Source organism: Centruroides sculpturatus, unplaced genomic scaffold, assembly GCF_000671375.1.
Source record: "Centruroides sculpturatus isolate CEXI.00-Female unplaced genomic scaffold, Cexi_2.0 scaffold6, whole genome shotgun sequence".
NCBI classification, from domain to species: domain Eukaryota; kingdom Metazoa; phylum Arthropoda; class Arachnida; order Scorpiones; family Buthidae; genus Centruroides; species Centruroides sculpturatus.
In genome coordinates, this window is record NW_019384869.1 from 1404169 (window position 1) to 1422030 (window position 17862).

General features: G+C 37.5%; 2 protein-coding genes and 1 pseudogene across 2 annotated transcripts in view; 1 reads left to right on the forward strand and 2 right to left on the reverse strand.

Annotated features, from left to right (window-relative positions):
• LOC111630848 overlaps positions 1-15087 on the reverse strand; it is a 24476-nt gene extending 9389 nt beyond the window's left edge. The window contains exons 1-3 of the mRNA XM_023375012.1: positions 14448-15087; positions 10133-10422; positions 9964-10064 (exon numbers count right to left, since the gene is read on the reverse strand). Of these exons, the coding sequence (XP_023230780.1) occupies positions 9964-10064; positions 10133-10422; positions 14448-14502 (446 nt within the window). The 5' untranslated portion in view covers positions 14503-15087. The remainder of the gene's footprint in view (positions 1-9963; positions 10065-10132; positions 10423-14447) is intronic.
• Positions 1944-3815, reverse strand: LOC111630822 (annotated as a pseudogene).
• A 1783-nt stretch (positions 15088-16870) lies between the features above and the next one.
• Positions 16871-17839, forward strand: LOC111630875 (ATP-dependent DNA helicase pif1-like). The gene has a single exon (XM_023375038.1). The coding sequence runs from the start codon at positions 16890-16892 to the stop codon at positions 17700-17702; it is 813 nt and encodes a 270-aa protein (XP_023230806.1). The 5' UTR covers positions 16871-16889; the 3' UTR covers positions 17703-17839.
• The last annotated feature ends 23 nt before the right edge of the window (positions 17840-17862 follow it).

Sequence of the window (17862 nt, forward strand, 5' to 3'; positions counted from 1 at the left end):
GGGGGGACACCCCAATAGACTTTCTAGGAACTTGTGTAACCTTAACAAAACATCCCGATAATTGTTAAAGAAATGCTGTAAAAGGTTAACAAAGTATTGTCGAGAAATAAGCTACCAGATAACGAAGAGAAAACAATGTTACGTGTAGATATGTAAATGAGGGGAGTGGCTACAGTAGAACTGTGACGTCACCTCATACTATAAGTACAGTAGCTCAAGTGAAGACAGAAGAGGTGAGCTCCTGAACCGAAAGCGTTGGTCTGCTGGTAGCAGTGAATAGGTGTCGAATAGGAAATCCTAGTAGGAGATTGAAGGTTCGATTTTGGGGATTGGAAAATAGGAAAGTCTTGAGTAGAAAGAAAAGGTTCCGAGTATTAATTGAGGTGACGGTTAGGATTGATAGTTATAAGAGAATTTGTATCTAAGTTAAGAATTGGATTTTGTTTTGTCGGAATTCCAAGGGGAATAGTTCTAAGTTAGAATAAGACTTAAGTTTGTCGGGTTGATTTTGTGATTTTGATTAATAAATTTGTTGTTTGTTTATAAATCTTGTACATAGTATTTGTTAAACTTGATTAAACATTTATTATTGAGAATTTTTTGTGACTAACTTTGTCCTTAATTTTTTCCGGTGCACGCTAAAAGTCCAGGCCTGGCAACTAACAAACGCGAACTGCGTAAAGTACCCGTTAGGTCCCGGCTCTAAGAAAAATTCGTTGTAGAGCAGCAAATTAAATATAGTACTTTACATTCTAATATTTGTTATCGTAACTGGAAATAACCATAAATAATTGTTAACATTTGATCTACTATCAATATGTTTAATTTCTTAATTAATGTTATTATGCTACTGTTTATTGTGTTATGCAAAACTGTATTTATATTATTTTGCTTTGTATTACTTCAACTGACTATAATGTTTTGTGTGCTATTGATTTGTACTGTTAATATGTAAATAATTCCTATGTATACTTATCTGGTAATGCACCTAGCATGGCCAGATATGTGCGTATGCACTTTAAATAAAGACTGACTGACTGACTGTTCTATTGCACCAATATCACTCCTCTCATATGCCTCAAACCATGTTTCACACCCAATTCTATCAAGAATACTGCAGAACTCACCATGGAATAGAATGTAAAGTAAATGCATTGGAGTTTGTAAAACTGCTCTTGTTTGTCAGAATCTGTTTCAAACTTGATTCATGGAAAAATTCTGACAACTGCATCTTTCATACAACAAATGAACCTTTCACCTCTTTTATACCACCTCTTTGCAAAATCAATGATGACTGTGGTAAAAATTCTTCTGGTTGATTCTGATATTTTTCAACTATACTCTGCTGAATCCAAACATTTTCATCAGCATGTTGGATCGAAACATTACTCCAATCATCATCCCTCACGTGAGAGTTATAAAATCTGTCGATGATTGATATAAAGGCCAACCCATTGTAACATGCATGACTTTCTGAGCTGAATAGTTCCGCTCAACTAATGTTGATATCATCATTTTCTGAACTATAGACTTTGCTGGGGTATCACCAGTTTGGCTAGTCACTATGGCATTCAATACATTCTTATAGGATGTGGAAGCTGTTTCACCTTTGGATGCATATTTGGTGACATAATTCAGAACAGCTTGGCTAATAATTGGGGTGAAGTCAGTGTTGGCTCGCCACATCTGAGTGAGAAGAGGATTATATCTGGCACACCAAGCATTGCTCCACTTCAGAATAAATTGACAATAACCATTGGGAGAAGCTATGTCACACCAAGGAGGTCCACGTTTCATGGAGAGGTTTGGGGAAATCAAACCTACATTTCAATTTGTCTATTCCTACCTTTCTCTCTGAGACACTGTCTACTACACACTGTGTGCAATTGAAATGTGTTGATCAGATGGCCAAGATCCTGAAGCCTATCATCCTCAGTAACATCACTGAAAAGTCAGATATCAGATTGATGGCAACACAAGATTATCAAAAAATGCCTTGATTTGTTCTTTTGTTTCATTGGAGAAATTTTCTGTGTTAGGTATGCAGCAATCTCTCAGCCAAAAAACTCCATGCAGATGAGGACTACCTCTATGTTGCCACTCAAATCTAAACCAAAAATCGGTCACTTCAAAAATTGGCTTCAAGACTTTCTCCATGAAAATAAAACTTCTACACTGGAAGAACCAAGAGACTAAGAGAGGATTATCGTGCATGAGAGTTTGACACTTGATGTCTGATATCGAAGAAAGGTCATGATCAGGAGCTAACAATTTGAAAGGATGGGGCCAATGATAATCAGCAACTGAAAGTGTCCAAAAACGGAGAGACAACCAAGTTGCTCAACCATTGCTAAAAGTTCAGAACACCGAGAGCTCCAATATGGCTTTGTTGATCTAAGGTTGAATGTATGGACCATAATTTGTTGAAGAAAACTTGGATCATTACTAATTCGCTCACTTATTTGTTCAATATTCAAATGAATAAGATTAGTATGGCATATATAAATTCCAGAAGTATGCAGTGCCTGGTGATGCATCATCAAATTCATTGCAAAGAAGCGAAATCTGGGATCTGTAGCAAACCCTTTATCATGGAATTCCATGAGAAACTTAAAGTACTCATCTCTTGTCAAGGATTTTGTTCTTGGTTGGAGATAATCACCATTTCCAGTGGGAAAAAAGCAAGGGAAAGGTCTGGCTATATATCCCTCTTCATTGAATTCATTGATTGGAGTGCCTTCAAGTTCAGGGTAAGCTAAATTGAGTCTTCTAGCAATATGATGCTTGTGATCAATAGTATTGATAAGAGGAACAAAACTTTCATCAAGTTCATTCAAATTGGATTTTATCTCTGAATCAATCTCAAGAGAGGGAAGAAGTTGACTGATATTGCCATTGGAGGGTATAGCTCTGAGATTTCTCTCACTTATTTTTATGTTTCTATAATACATATTATGAGATATATATATATATATATTTTAAGCCACTTAAGTGCGGCTTGCAGCTTATCAGCACAAGCATGCCATCATGCATTTCTTTCTGAAAAACTATTGTTGTTACTAAAGACTGAGGATCAATGGAAAGCTCTGTAATATAGGAATCTATACTCTGGCAAAAATTTATCACGTTACCACTGTAGGGATAGCGAGCACCTCTGATTCTATATAAAGTAATTACTGGATGAATTTGAGTAATAAACATCTGTTAAAATAAGTTAGACCCTGCAATTCAGGTGATACTTCTCCAGGATTCATATTATTTCTAGCAAAGAACTTGAAGGGATCTTTTTCACAGTGATTACATCTACCTGCTCTGTTGACTTTCATATCTGGAGAAGCTCTGTTGCAATTTGAGCACGAGTTAATAGAGTTGCATCAAACTGTAAACCCGAGTTTATCGTTTCTTCACTGTATTCTGTGAGATAGTTGAAATCAATCTGATTTCCAAGGCCCTGAACATGCACTTCAATAGGATTGCTCACATTGCGGGGAAGGGCTGTTGATAGTCTCTTGATGCTCACACCTAACCCGATCACTCTGTTTTGATATACAAGGCATAGCAAAAATAAAAATGGCTTACATTTGCAATATGACAGAACTTCAAAATTTGGCAGCGTACAGCGACTACTCAATGATGCTTCTACATGTGCATGCAGGAAGCAGCTGCCAAGCAAGTTTAATAATTTCTGATTTTGTATAAATGTAACATTTTAAAAATAAAACTTTTTTTAACTTATTATTCTATAAAGATTCTTTATATTTGTTGAGTATCTAGTTAGTGATAACATTTATCTTTCAAAATTACCATTTTAATGCTTGTCATATTTTCCGACCACTAGATGATGCTTCTACACGTGTGCAGGAAGCAACTAACACTTGACTTCATGCATTCCTTATCAACATTTTATCTCTAGAAAGAGTTGTCCAATCTTGATGAAATTTTCTAGGACAACTCATCATCACTCAAGGATGAACTGATTAAAATTTCAACTCTCAAAAATGATCCATATTGAATAAAAATACAACCTTTGTTTTGACCCCTATCTCCAGTTCTATAAAAACTGATCATTTTTGAGAGTTGAGATTTTAATCAGTTCATCCTTGAGTGATGATGAATCATCCTAGAAAATTTCATCAAGATCAGACAATTCTTTCTAGAGTTATAATGTTGACAAGGAATACATGAAGTCAAGTGTTAGTCATCACTTGGCTTTGCCTTGCTCCAACAATTATCTGAAAAAATAACTACAAATAGTAGGTCTAAAATCTTGTGGTCCATCCAATTTTTTGAATAACCTCAAAAATAGTCTGGACCACATTCATAATAAATGTGGCAGTTGGTTTAGCATGCCACACTTTCCCCTCTACAACTTTCAAGTCTTTATGGAATTGTATTTGTCATCAGCATATACATATTGGAAGCACACACAAGATATTCTCTATTGGGATTAGATCTGAAGATTGAGGTGGCTAATCCAACAGTTAATCCTTTTTTTTTAATCATTTCTGCAATAAGATAATATATTGGGTCTTTCCTATTTTGAGGAATTAAATATTACAATTTTTATTTATACATTTTGTTATCTAATACAGTTATCAAAATGACAAAGGAATTCAAAGCCTAAATACAAATATTGTGATAAATTACAAAGAAATGTCAAAAATCCAGAATTTGATCATCAAAAAATGGATATTAATAACCCTTTCAATGGTAACTTTGTGCCACTGTTCTGTCAGTCTTGAATGAATGTTAGAATATCAACAATGCAAAATTCAGAATTTTTAATTTTGAAATTATGATTAGTATATTTTTTCATTAAATATAGTGATTTTGTAAATTGTATTTTGAATATTTGTCTGCAAGTATTTGTACATTCCTTGTGAAGTACTGGCTTGAACTTAGAAACCTAAACTTGACACACAGTGTATTTGGAGTTTACAATAATTACAATACCAATTTACACATTATACAGTAGAGCGTCGTTTATCCAAAAGCTGGTTATCCGAAAGAATTCCAGTCAGCAAATTTAAATTTTTGCCAGTGCTGTGGCGCTGCAATCTTTGGCTATGTGTTGGGCTACTCAAATATTTTACGTTTTTGATACTAAATTAACTTCTGAAGTATAATTTTTTTATTGTTTTTACATTTCTCAATATATTTATTTTGTTCGTACAAAATAAAAAAATAATTTTTAACGATACAATAGTCTTCATTAGGCTTAACATCGATGAAAATTCAACGCGAAGTGACACGCAACGGAGAAAAATGTAAAGATGGGATAAATTAATATATTTTTTCGTACATAATTGGTTATCCGAAACATCGATCTTCCGAACAACTCCAGTCCCCAATTGATTCGGATAATCAACGCTCTACTGTATTTGAAAATCTGGACGAACTGAAAATGAAGATGGGTTCTGGCCCCAATTAATCTGGATTTTCAATACTGCATTGTATTTGTATTTTAACTTTAGGTCTAAATTTACAGGTATATTATTTAACACTGAAGTGCCATTGAATTAGAGTTACTTATCTATTAACTAGTTGAATCTATCTTGCCCCAATGACTACCTACATATGGTGTGCATGGAGTTGACAAGCTTTCAAAGTGTTCATGGATATGGTATGCTATGCTTCATCCACAGTAATCTACAATTTAATCAGTTCCCCAATGATGAGTCACAGGCATGACCCTTGTTTTCCACAATGTATCAAAGATTTTTGATGAAATTTAAATTAGGGCTTCTAGGTTGCCAATACATCATGGCAGTTGGGAAAATGTTCCTTGAATTATATAGTACCCAATTGGGATCTGTGCAATGAATAGTTTTTTTTCCAGTAGATGCCAATTTTATTGAGATATGTTAGAATAGACATAAATGGGTGCAAATTGCCAGTCAGATCTATGTACTGGGATGCACCAAGAGTCATTGATATGTATACTAGTGATGTAACGAATATTCGGTTACTATTCGGTATTCGGCTATTTTTTCGCTATTTGGCCGAATACCGAATACCTAAAAGCAGGAGTAAGAAATAACAAAACCACAGTAAATAAATCATTTTGGTATTTAGATTTAATGTTATCAGGTTAGTGTTGTTTGTTTATAATTGTTTATAACTTATAACATGCACAAAATAAAAAAGAAAATAATATTAGTCACATGTATTCACAATTTATAATTACAAGGATCAGCAGACGTACACACCTATTTGTTCGAAAATCGTCACACATCTGAGGGTCTGACCCTGCCTATCCTTCTTTTTAAGCGCTCGTCTTTGCTCTTTCCTTTCTCTTACCTCTATCGCTCTAGTCCACGTATGCCTATGCATACATCATTATATGTGCTCACAATACTTTTGATTTGTCACTTTTCCGTCGTAGATTTCCCATTTTACAATTACGTGACTCATAGCCTGGTGATAAAGGAGAAAAGAGACAAATAGGACATCAAATTAAGTCACAGTTATGATTTCACAGATTCGAGACAGCTTGGTAGCTCGTACGGTCCCAGGTTTTCGCCCATGCACGCTAAGTGACTTTCATTACAAGCATTTAGCTTTCCAAAGTCTATGACAACAATTGTTTGGCATTGACGGCCGCGAATTTTGCGCCAATAAGCTGCCTCGACTTGTTCAATTATGTTATCAACTGAATTTCATATTTATTTTCACATTTTCACAGACCTTCTCTGTTCTTTTTTCATTATTTACATGTGAAGGACGTAAAAATGTGAAAATAAATATGAAATTCAGTTGATAACATAATTGAACAAGTCGAGGCAGCTTATTGTTATCCACATTTGATATCATCATTTATCACATACTGCCATGACGCTCTTGTCTGTCTGCTAGAACTGTCAAGAATTAACGCAATTGGTGAAACGTAGTGACAGCAATCGCGTTAATACCAATAGAGAGAAGGGTCATTGCAATAATGCGGTTTGCGCGCCAATTTTCTTACGTGCGTTAATCAAGCCGAATAGTTTGGCCGAATATTCGGCCACACTCCTGGCCAAATATACTATTCATTGCAACACTAATGTATACCAAAGGTTCCAAAGATGTTCAAATGAAGACACTCCAAGGCCACCACTGAGTTTCCACTAACCTGTATCATTTCAACCTGGCATGCAGGATCCACTGCTTTGTGGAGTTAACATCATATCTTTAGTCCTCCATTGGCATAATGAGGTTTAAATTGGGATGATCATCAAAGCTATTTGTTACCAATCATCAGATGTCTAGGTTTGATGTTCTTAAGACCAGACAAGTAATGAACCCATTGGTGTGCAGTTAGCAGTGGCACTCTCGTTGGTCACTGACTTCCAAAGCTGACATGAAGCATTGCACATTCCATGCAATGACTGTCTGGCTGTATCCCATGTTCACATTGGAGATGAAATGAAATAGTGATTGACCTTGAGGATGTAAGATGCAGACCAGCCACCAAAGTCCACAGTCATTCAAAACCAACTGCCTTCTGCAGTTTGTCCAGTTGCTTGTTTTTTTAACCATTATTCATGAATTTCTAATACACTCAAAACTGTCATATGAGGGCCACTCTGAAAGTTTCTAGATACATTGACCTGTTACGTTCTGTCCCCCTCATATCTTCTCAAAGTATGAGGATGTTCAAATGCACTGTTGCATGCAGGAGAACCTGCTCTGGAAGCACTAACACCAGTCATCTTCTGAGATGTCTGCCAATGTGTCTCTGTACTGTTCTCATTGCTGTATTCACCATTGCATTGTTATGGTGCAGCAAGAGTCCAAGAAGACCTGTTTTAGGGTGCCATGCCATTTGTTGATTTCTTAAAAGACTTGAGGAAGACAAATGGTGATATACCATTCAGCATAACTGTCTTCCTAACTTCAAGGGCTATGCTGGCAACATGACTCTGTCTGTCTTCCAAAGAATGTCACTATCATTTTCCAACCAACACTTCTTGAACGTTTGACTTTGACAGGTGATGCTTTATCAGAGAAGATCCAAAGTGCAGACTGTCTCTTGCTTTTGGGGTCGAACTGGTAGATCCAGGTCTCATCACTAGTGATAATGTCACACATGTTTTGAGCTTTCCCAGCACTTAGCAGCACCATTTCACACAAATTTCTTTTTGCTGTTCAGTCAGAGAATGAGACAACTGAGACACAATCTTCCCGATTTCAAGATGATTGTGTAAGATACTACTCACTGCCACCGATCCAATACCCATGGTGTGCTCAATATCTTTATGGATTATACTGGGTCTTCTCTAAGCAGTTTCTCTACACAAATCACATTTTCTGGAGTCATTGTAGTTGCAGGTCGACTGCTGTTCTCTTCATCTTTAAGGCTGTTTCTGCCACGTCTAAATTCTATGTATCACCAGAATACTTTCATTCTGGATGGACAAGAAAATGCTGCTTGCAAATGATGGAGGCACTGGGACTCAGACAAACCAGATTTAAAACTGTATAACATCATTGCTTGGAAATACTCCCGTGTCAGCTCCACTTTCAATATCCAGATTTGGTGGCACTTCCCACTTGTGGCAAATTTCAAGGATGCAGGTATACTGTTGAAATTATGCTCAGAAAATGTTCAGCAGTAAAGTATCACAGACTGTTTTTTACCTGCATTTCACATACCAAGAAATTTTCAGAGTTGCCTTCATATGAGAAAATCTAGTTCAAAAATTTTGAATGTCAAGTAACCTGTTCATCAAACATCTACTATCTGACACTGATCAAGTATGAAGTATGTCTAATACTATGGTTCTGTATGAAAAAGGGTTAGAAATGCAATGGGCTTTTCTCACTACAATTCTCGGGACAAATGTTTGGGGAAGGCAGCTGCCAGTTATGTATAACCATAAAACAGGTCAGGCATGCATACAAATGAGAAGCACAGTATAGGATTTATAAAATGTCTCCTATCTTAATTCAATGGCACTTCATTGTATATTAGGATAAAATAACAGTGTGTTTACTAAATTCACTATGAAAATGGTCTGTTTTTAAAAAACAGTGATACCTCATACTTCGAATGACTAACTTCAAACATGCAAGAATTTGAATGCTAATTAAATTAGAGAAAAATTCATTCCAGAGTTTGAACAAACTCTGTATGCAGTGAAAAAATGTGCTTGTGGTATAAACACCTTCTATTATGTGTCCATGTTATCTCTTGCTCTTGTGTTACACTCGTATTTTCAGTGATATTTTGCTTTATTTTTGGTGTGTTTGGTTATATACATATAATACCTATTAACTATGGCATTAAAGAAAGTTATAGAAGAAACAAAGCTTAAGAGAAAGATTGTAGTATCGATGATTAATGCGAAAAAGGAAGTTATTGTTAAGCATGAAAGTACACACATCTGGCAGTCACATTTAAGATGACAAAGTTGAGCATGCATCATTCTTAAGAACAAGTGAGCAATAAAAGCAACATATGTTACTAAAGGTGTAATAACATTGACCTCTGGAAGACTGCACATTATTGAGATGGAAAAGTTTCCCATAGTGTGAATGAATGAGAACCAATTGGCTGTTAATATCATTTCTGAGAAGATTATTTGAGAAAAATCTAAGCAAATTGCATTGTGACCTTAAGAAATGAGAAATCTCCATTTTTCACTTAAGGTACAGTAAATGCAATTTTCATTTTACATTATTTAGGTATTTTATTTATTGTTTTTGTGTTTTAATTTATTATTTATAGTATTTAATTATATTATTTTTATGTAAAATTATCTGTATTTGCTGTTTATCGAAATGGGTATTGTTTAAGGTCTGGGAACAGATTAATTCATTTTGTTATTTCTAATGGGGAAATTTGATTCAGAGATTGAACAGCTCCCGAAATGAATTAAATTTGAAGTACAAGGCACCACCATATGACTATCAACTAAGACAATTAGGAACAAACCAATACTAAATAATTTTAATTCTGTACTAAATATTTGAATTTATTACCTATTTGGAGGTAATGTATTTTCAAAATCTTTATTCAAGTTTAACCATTGTATGAGTGACCGAAATTCTTTAGAATAATTCTCCAGCATCATGATAGCTTCCTGGAAAAAAGAGTGTAAATAAAATAAAATTTTATCTTTAAAGAACTCTAAATATATATTAAGTATACTTTGCATTCAACTACACTTTCGTCCATTTCGCAAGTCTGATAAATCTCGTCCACGGCACGATGTAGATTTTCAAACAGGAAGGCCCAGTACCTAGCCCGTAGATCATTCTGCGGATTTCTGCCAGCCGAAGAGGATCTAATCCTGCTCCTGCATCCTGCATAAAAGGCGCACCTTTTGCTGATGTGTCGAGTCTCTCTGCATCCATTTTCCATCATGTTTCCAGACACTGGTAATTTTGGAGAGGCAGACTGGGGTCGGGGAGAAGTTGGAGGTTTTCCAGAGGTGAATGCTAAGCAAAATTAAAAAATAATATTTTAATGGCAGCTCCACAAGTTATGCAATATGCATACAATCCCAATGCTGCCTGAGATGCACATTAAATGCACACACATAACACAAAAAATAAATTTAACAGCACAAGGACCAAAACAGTAAGCGGAAATATTTATACACCAATCCATCAATATCAAGACAGAAGCGGTTGAGATAAATAAATTTAATAGGAGAAAGAACAAATCAAACAAGAATCTTAAAGATACAGGACAGAATTTGGAAAACATGACAATAAACAAAAATGAAGCACCAAACGCACAAAGGCATGATGCGTCCGGAGTCACCAGAACAGGAAGTCAGGAGATGACAGGATGGACGTAAAGTGGCCAACAGGTCCAAAAGAAAATGCTCCAAGCTGACTATACAGAGCTCAGCAAAAGAAAACACTGTTCTGGACCAAAACAAGAGAAAGTGCTGACCCCTTGAACAGGCAGCAAAAAGAACACCAAAGCAACAAAAAAGGAAAAAAACTGGGAAAATCCCAGAGGATGGAACAAATGAAGAATGAAAAAAGATGCATGATAAAATGGATGATGCTGGAGTCCCACCAGTGGCCAGTCCAGGAATATACCTCTGTCCCAAAATTTTGCATTTTTTCATTCTTTGTCATTTGACTGGTTGCGCAAGAGAGACAGTTTGGGTGAAATACCAGAGCCCGAACAAATTGGGATCACAAACAGGGATCTCATTGGGTGACAATCAGGACCAAGTGAGCACTCTTGCACTATTTGGTTTTGGGTGAGTGAATTTGTTTTTTTTTCTTTTTGCACTATTCAATCGGTCAATGCAGGGACAGCTGTAAAACAAAATTTTCTATAAAAATATCAATCTAATTGTACCTATGACAATGGAACCCAAAGACGAGTTGAATAACCAAAAGACACCAACTGAGATAAGAAAACGGCCATTATGAAGAGATACTTGCAGAGCCTCAGCCAGACTTGGAGAAGATGTGCACCTCCCCACTGGCCTATGGTAGTTGAAAACTGGTATCCAAGCAAAACAATAAAAACTAAAAATTCTCTACACAATAGTGCACATGGGAAAAAAAGCTATACTCCATGCAAAACAAAATTCTATTATCATTTTTCTGATTGAACACATGATTTTAGTAAGGTGGCATAAATAAAAAATTGTTTTTAGCAGGCAACAGTATTCTTCGAACAAGTCAATCTTAATTCAAAGTTTAAAGTGAAAAAGTGCATTTAAAATATTGTTTATTGTGTTTTTAACAACAGATACAACTAATACAGGTATCAAACTTTTAAATGCAGTTATTAATATTATTCTGTTACATTATTTTACTTATACAGAGGCCTTAGAAAAACAAACACTTTTGCTACACATTTTAGTATTCTTTTGGTTTTTTGTTGGACTACTAAAATTCCAATTGGTTTTGACTACTTTAAAATTTTGCATTAATTAATCTAGCTATCTCTTAGCTACATTTTTATGACAAATTGAGGAGCTATTAATTGCCAATTATAATTTTATTTTTGTTTTAATTCCACAAACCGGTATTTCGAGTTTGGAAGGAAGACCAAGACATTTCAAGGACAAGTGATGTTATTTGAAATTTTTTAGAAAAAATAATGAATTTAAAAGTCTCAACAAGACTTCTCAAGATGTCGTAATGAAAACATTGAGAAATTTTCATGTCAAATTATGCCAAAAGCAGACAAAATGCTGACAAAATGTAAAACTACTTTGAAAACAGCACAGTAGACAGTCAGATGACAGAATTACATTCTCGGCATCACCATCACAATCGGCGATACTGGGATGACCTACTTCTTCATTTTATTAATGTATTAAATACATACCTAGTACCACTAGCCACAACTAGCCATTAATTACTGTAGATATACGTTAGTTTATACAAGTAATAAAAGAAATATCTTGGCACTAATAAAACATAATAGGTAAAATTTTACCTATATGCACTATCATGGCCGCAGTCGCAACTGTTTGTGCTCCTGATTCATTCCTCCCTGAGGGGAGCTGCCAGCAGCCAACCAAGTGTATAACGTCACTAGTTATTGATTCACAGTATTTCTTCAACACACGTATCAATAACTACAGTAGTGATGTTATACATTCAGCAGCATGCCAGTAGCTCCCCTCAGGGCAGAATCAGTCAGGAGCACAAACATTTGTGACTGCGGCCATGACAATGTGCATAGGTAAAATTTAACCACATAATAATATATACACTAGAAACTAATTAATCTTGATATTGTAGAAAATACACATGGAAATCATTTAGACAACCCAAGAGGAGTGAAGTTTTTGAATAGCAAAACAAGATATTTACAATTATACAATGAAGTATGCCGACAATATGCAATCAGCAGTACGAAAGAAATTAAGGTATTTACGAGTTACTAAGTCCACAATCAGATTGATGCAACGGTATTAAATGTTTTGATGATGTTGCAGAGTTCCGGGTAAGAGTTTTCCTTATTAATAAAGTCGTCACCAAACTAGGAGAAGTCGCGTGGCCGCCATCAAAGTCGATGATAAGTTTAAGCCGTAATCTTTCTCTTTCAAGTGTCGAACAGGAGGAGGTGGCGCAGCAAACCACAATCCTCTGAATGGCAGACAGGGCAAAGACCCGCATTGTCGGGGACGACGAATCTTCCGAGGCGATAGTCAAAATGGTTGCAATCCCCGGTCAAGCTCAAACCGAGAATCCACAATCTGGGAAAAGAACCGACAAGCGACAGATCTGGAACAGTTATCCCGCCCACCCACCGTCATTTCGGTAGACCATTCCATAGCACTTTCTTGACAGCGAAAATAATAATTTTATTATAAGAAAGGAATTAACTTTGGTCCAGTGCCGCCATTCTGGTCAACTTGTCGGCATGTTCGTCACCAATCTCTCCCGACGAGAGCACATCTGCCCGAAATAGTAATTATTATTCGATTGCCGAATGATGTTCCGGGTCTCGGTGACGATCGGGTGAGAGTTATTTTGAACAAGAAGAGATATAACAGTAGTGCAAAACAGATGGCAGATAGTGGCAGTAGCACGAATTATAGGAGTCGGAACCCCACTCGATGGCCTTTGTTACGGCACACGGTTTGGCCAGCATCACAGTGCCACCCGGACAAAAGCGACAGTTGCGAATTTCATCATAGTCATAGTAAATGCCGAAGCCTAAACAGACACGGCGGTCGATTTTCGAGCTGTCGGCTCGAAAATCGACCGCCAGAGTATACGAGGAGTCGTCCATCAAAATTCTGGAAGACAAGAAAGAACACTCTGATATGGCAAGTCAAAGTAATTAGATTTTTTGAAATTATAGACACGGACGACTTCCAGAACATGTTCCGCGCATTGCCAGCAGCATGAACATGAGAAAATGGCAAATTAGATGAAGCAAAGAAAAAGGAAAACGGGAATAAATTTTGCAAAGAAACGGGACTTCAACCGTCACACCCGGAGGCGGTCTCGACGGTCCCAGCCGACCATCTGAAGGAAGAGGCCCAATAGTGCAAAACAGGAGCAAAATATTTCAGAGCATCAGATTTCGGGAAATTCGTCAGGGAATCACCGAGGAAAGACGGGACACGTGCCCTCCCGTTCTTTCCATCTCCCGACAAGCAACCCAAGAAGACGGTGCCACTTTTCACGTTTCTTCTCGGGCCGGCACCAAAATTTCACCGGAGTTTTCAAAGGAGTCGAAACTCCAATGGAATTTCGGTGCCGGTGACGACGGAATCAAACTGGAGTCGGTGCTGATAAGAAGGAAGCGTTTACGTCGATCAAACCGTATTTACCATTGTTGAAAACCTCGTCCATCAGCGTTTCATTATTATAACGGTAGATTACATTCATTGGGAAGGAGAGAATAATAATAAGTCGATTTTCGACCCGCGTGCCTCCCATCCATTTGTTCTACCGGCCGAATTAACACCGACAGAGCACGGGGATCGGCCGAGTGCCCATCGCGCATCTTGGGTCGAACGACTCACCTTCGGTCGCCCCGTCGCCCCGGCCCGCTTCTCTTCCCTTGTCTTCCCGGGACATGGGCCAGGGAGAAGGAGGAATCTTCGCTCGTCTATTCCGAGAAGACGTCGGGCCGTCGGCCTTCTTTGGCGTCGCCCACGCCCGATCCTCCTTCGCGCTCGTCGCTCTTTCTCTCCGCCCTCGTAATATACGCCGGCGTCTGAAGGGAAGGAAGGACCGAACGTCGTCCTAATGTTTATCTCCGTAGACAGTGACGATCTTCGGTCCGACGGTCGACTACTTTCCCCTTCTCTTCGACGGCCGGAAGTCCGAGCTCTGGTGCCGCGTTGCCAACTGCGGAGCGGAAGTGACGTCGCCGACGGTTCCCCCGCCCAAATTAATAAAACGCCGCGTTCTTTTTAAAGTGGCGAAACGATATTAATCCCAGGAAAGATATTTCGCGCCATCGATTTTTACCGGATCTTTCCGTCATGTTGTGAGTCGCCGTATCGTAATATCAAATAGTTTATTACGATAAAGTGAAAACTTCGGCTGGAAAGGCCGCGTTTCTTTATGCAGCGCTCGAGAAGCGCTTTACAGCGAACCCTCTGAAACCCGTTTCTAAATGCAGCGCTACAATGTAGCGAACCGTTTCTAAACGTTTGCTGCAAGAGGTCGCTGCAGCGAAGATAAAGCAGCTTTTATGTCCGCTACACGTGTAAAGCAAAATGGACGTTTGTGTGTATAATACGATATTATGCTGTAAAAATAAAAAAGTCGAAGTGACTGTTGATAAAAATATTATGGAAATATTAAGAAGGATTAAATTTTATGAAATGACTCTGAAAGTTATGTAAAGAATAAGAAAATACTATATTTTAAATATAATTATATATCTTTTATCTCTTTACTTTGTTCACATTTATGGAAAGATAAATGCTCGATTCTTTATATCTCTTTATTTAAATATTGTAGTTCTTTAACTAAAGCACTATTTTCGGCTGTAACTGGAATTAAAGGATAGATTATGACGTCCGTGTTTCGCTCGAGCGGAAAGCGTTTCTAAACTATGATGCAGCGACGTGTAGCGATAGCTGCTCGTGACGTCATTTACGCTGCACTCTCGCTGCATAAAGAAACGCAGCCAAACTGGTGACAAGCTTCTGCCCGCCATCTAGTGGTTCGAGGAGATAACTACACTTCACTTCATTTGTACCGCGTGTATAGGAGACGTTTTTGGGTATTAACGCAGTAGCGTAGCGTAGGGGGGACGGCAGGGGCGGCCCGCCCCGGTCGGCACTTTTAGGGGGCAAAATTTGACAATAAATAATAATAATATCTTGTAAGAATTTGAACCATTTTATTTCATATTTTCGTCCACCTACGATTCCGACCGATTGAAATGAGCACGGAATGGTGGGATTAGTGTTACCATCCGACTCGCCGTCCAGGGATATCGTGTGCAATCTATCGACCTTTTTTTTTCTTCTTTTGCTTGTACGATTCATTCGTACTCACATACAGTAGACCCCCATAACACGGGTTCCTATAATTACGATTCCTATAAGACGGCGAAAAAATTGCGACGGTATCCGTACAAACCTGGTAAAAAAACTCCTATAATTCGGTGAAACGTCATCGGGCAGCCGAACTACTTTCCGCCGTCCAGCGCCACGCAACAGAGAATTTAGGCAGGTAAATTGAGTTTATTATCGTCTGTACAGTATCTTATATATAAAATTCTCCTGTCACAACTCCTGTCACACTGTTAGTTACCTTACTCCTCCGAAACGGCTTTACCGATTTTTACCAAATTTTATATGCATATTCAGTAGGTCTGAGAATCGGCTACTATCTATTTTTCATACCCCTAAGTGATAACGGTTGTTCACCTTTAACATTTTTTTTAACTAATGAATGACGAACAAAGAACCATTTATGACCGCATTATGCTCGCAGTTTCAGCAGGACAAGGTGGGTTCATCTTTTTGGATGCACCGGGTGAAACTGGCAAAACATTCCTTATTTCGCTAATTCTTGCTGAAATACGATCAAATAATGGCATCGCATTGGCCGTTGCATCATCGGGCATTGCGCCAACTTTATTGGATGGAGGCAGAACAGCTCATTCAGTATTTAAGCTGCCACTAAATATTCAAAATAACCCTGACGCAGTATGCAAAATTAAAAAACAATCGTCCATGGCCACCGTGCTGATACAGTGTAAAATTATCATCTAGGATGAATGTACTATGGCACACAAACATTCGCTTGAGGTGTTGAACAGGACATTGAAAGATATTAAAAACAACGACAAACTATTTGGTGGCACTCTGTTGGTCCTTTCAGGAGATTTCAGACAAACACTTCCCGTCATTCCACGTTCAACATACGCTGATGAGATCAACGCTTGCTTAAAATCATCTCCATTGTAGCGTAATGTTGAAAAAGTACAGCTGAAAGTAAATATGCGCGTTCAAATGCTTCAAGATCCATCCGCTGAAACATTCTCAAAACAACTCTTAAATATCGGTGATGGAAAAGTTGCTATAGATGAAACTGGATACGTAAAATTACCGACCGATTTCTGCACAATCGCTGATTCGCAAGATACTCTCATTGAACAAATATTTCCCGATGTACACACACAGTACATAAATCATGAGTGGCTTGCAGAAAGAGCAATTTTAACGGCAAAAAATGTAGACGTTGACAATTTAAATCTGAAGATACAACAGTTGTTGCCAGGGAACTTGGTATCATACAAATCTATTGATACAGTTTGCGATGCCAGCGAAGCTGTAAATTTTCCCACAGAGTTTTTGAACTCACTGGATTTGCCAGGCATGCCACCGCATAATTTACAATTGAAGGTTGGATCTCCGATTATCTTGCTTCGTAATTTGAACCCGCCACGGCTGTGCAACGGTACGCGATTAGTCATTCAAAAATTAATGAAAAACGTTATCGAAGCCAGCATTTTAAATGGCAAGTTCCGAGGTGAAAATATATTAATACCACGGATTCCTATTATATCTACAGATGTGCCAATTCAATTCAAATGTATTCAGTTTCCGATTAGATTGGCATTTGCAATGACTATCAACAAATCCCAAGGCCAAACGATGTCTATTTGTGGCTTAGATTTGAGCACACCATGTTTTTCACACGGACAATTATACGTGGCATGCTCTCGAGTGGGTAAACCATCCAGTTTGTTTGTGTTAGCTAAAGATGGGCTAACAAAAAATATTGTTCACGCTATAGCATTAAGAAATTGATATTGTTTGTTAGTGTTACTGTCGTAATTGATTAATGATATATAATTTTAAGGAATAAATTATAATAACTTAAAAATAATAATGTTTGGCATTTGTTATTTTTATATTCCCTCATCGTTCACAGCGCTCCATGCCTATTTCACGCATATACCACATCCTT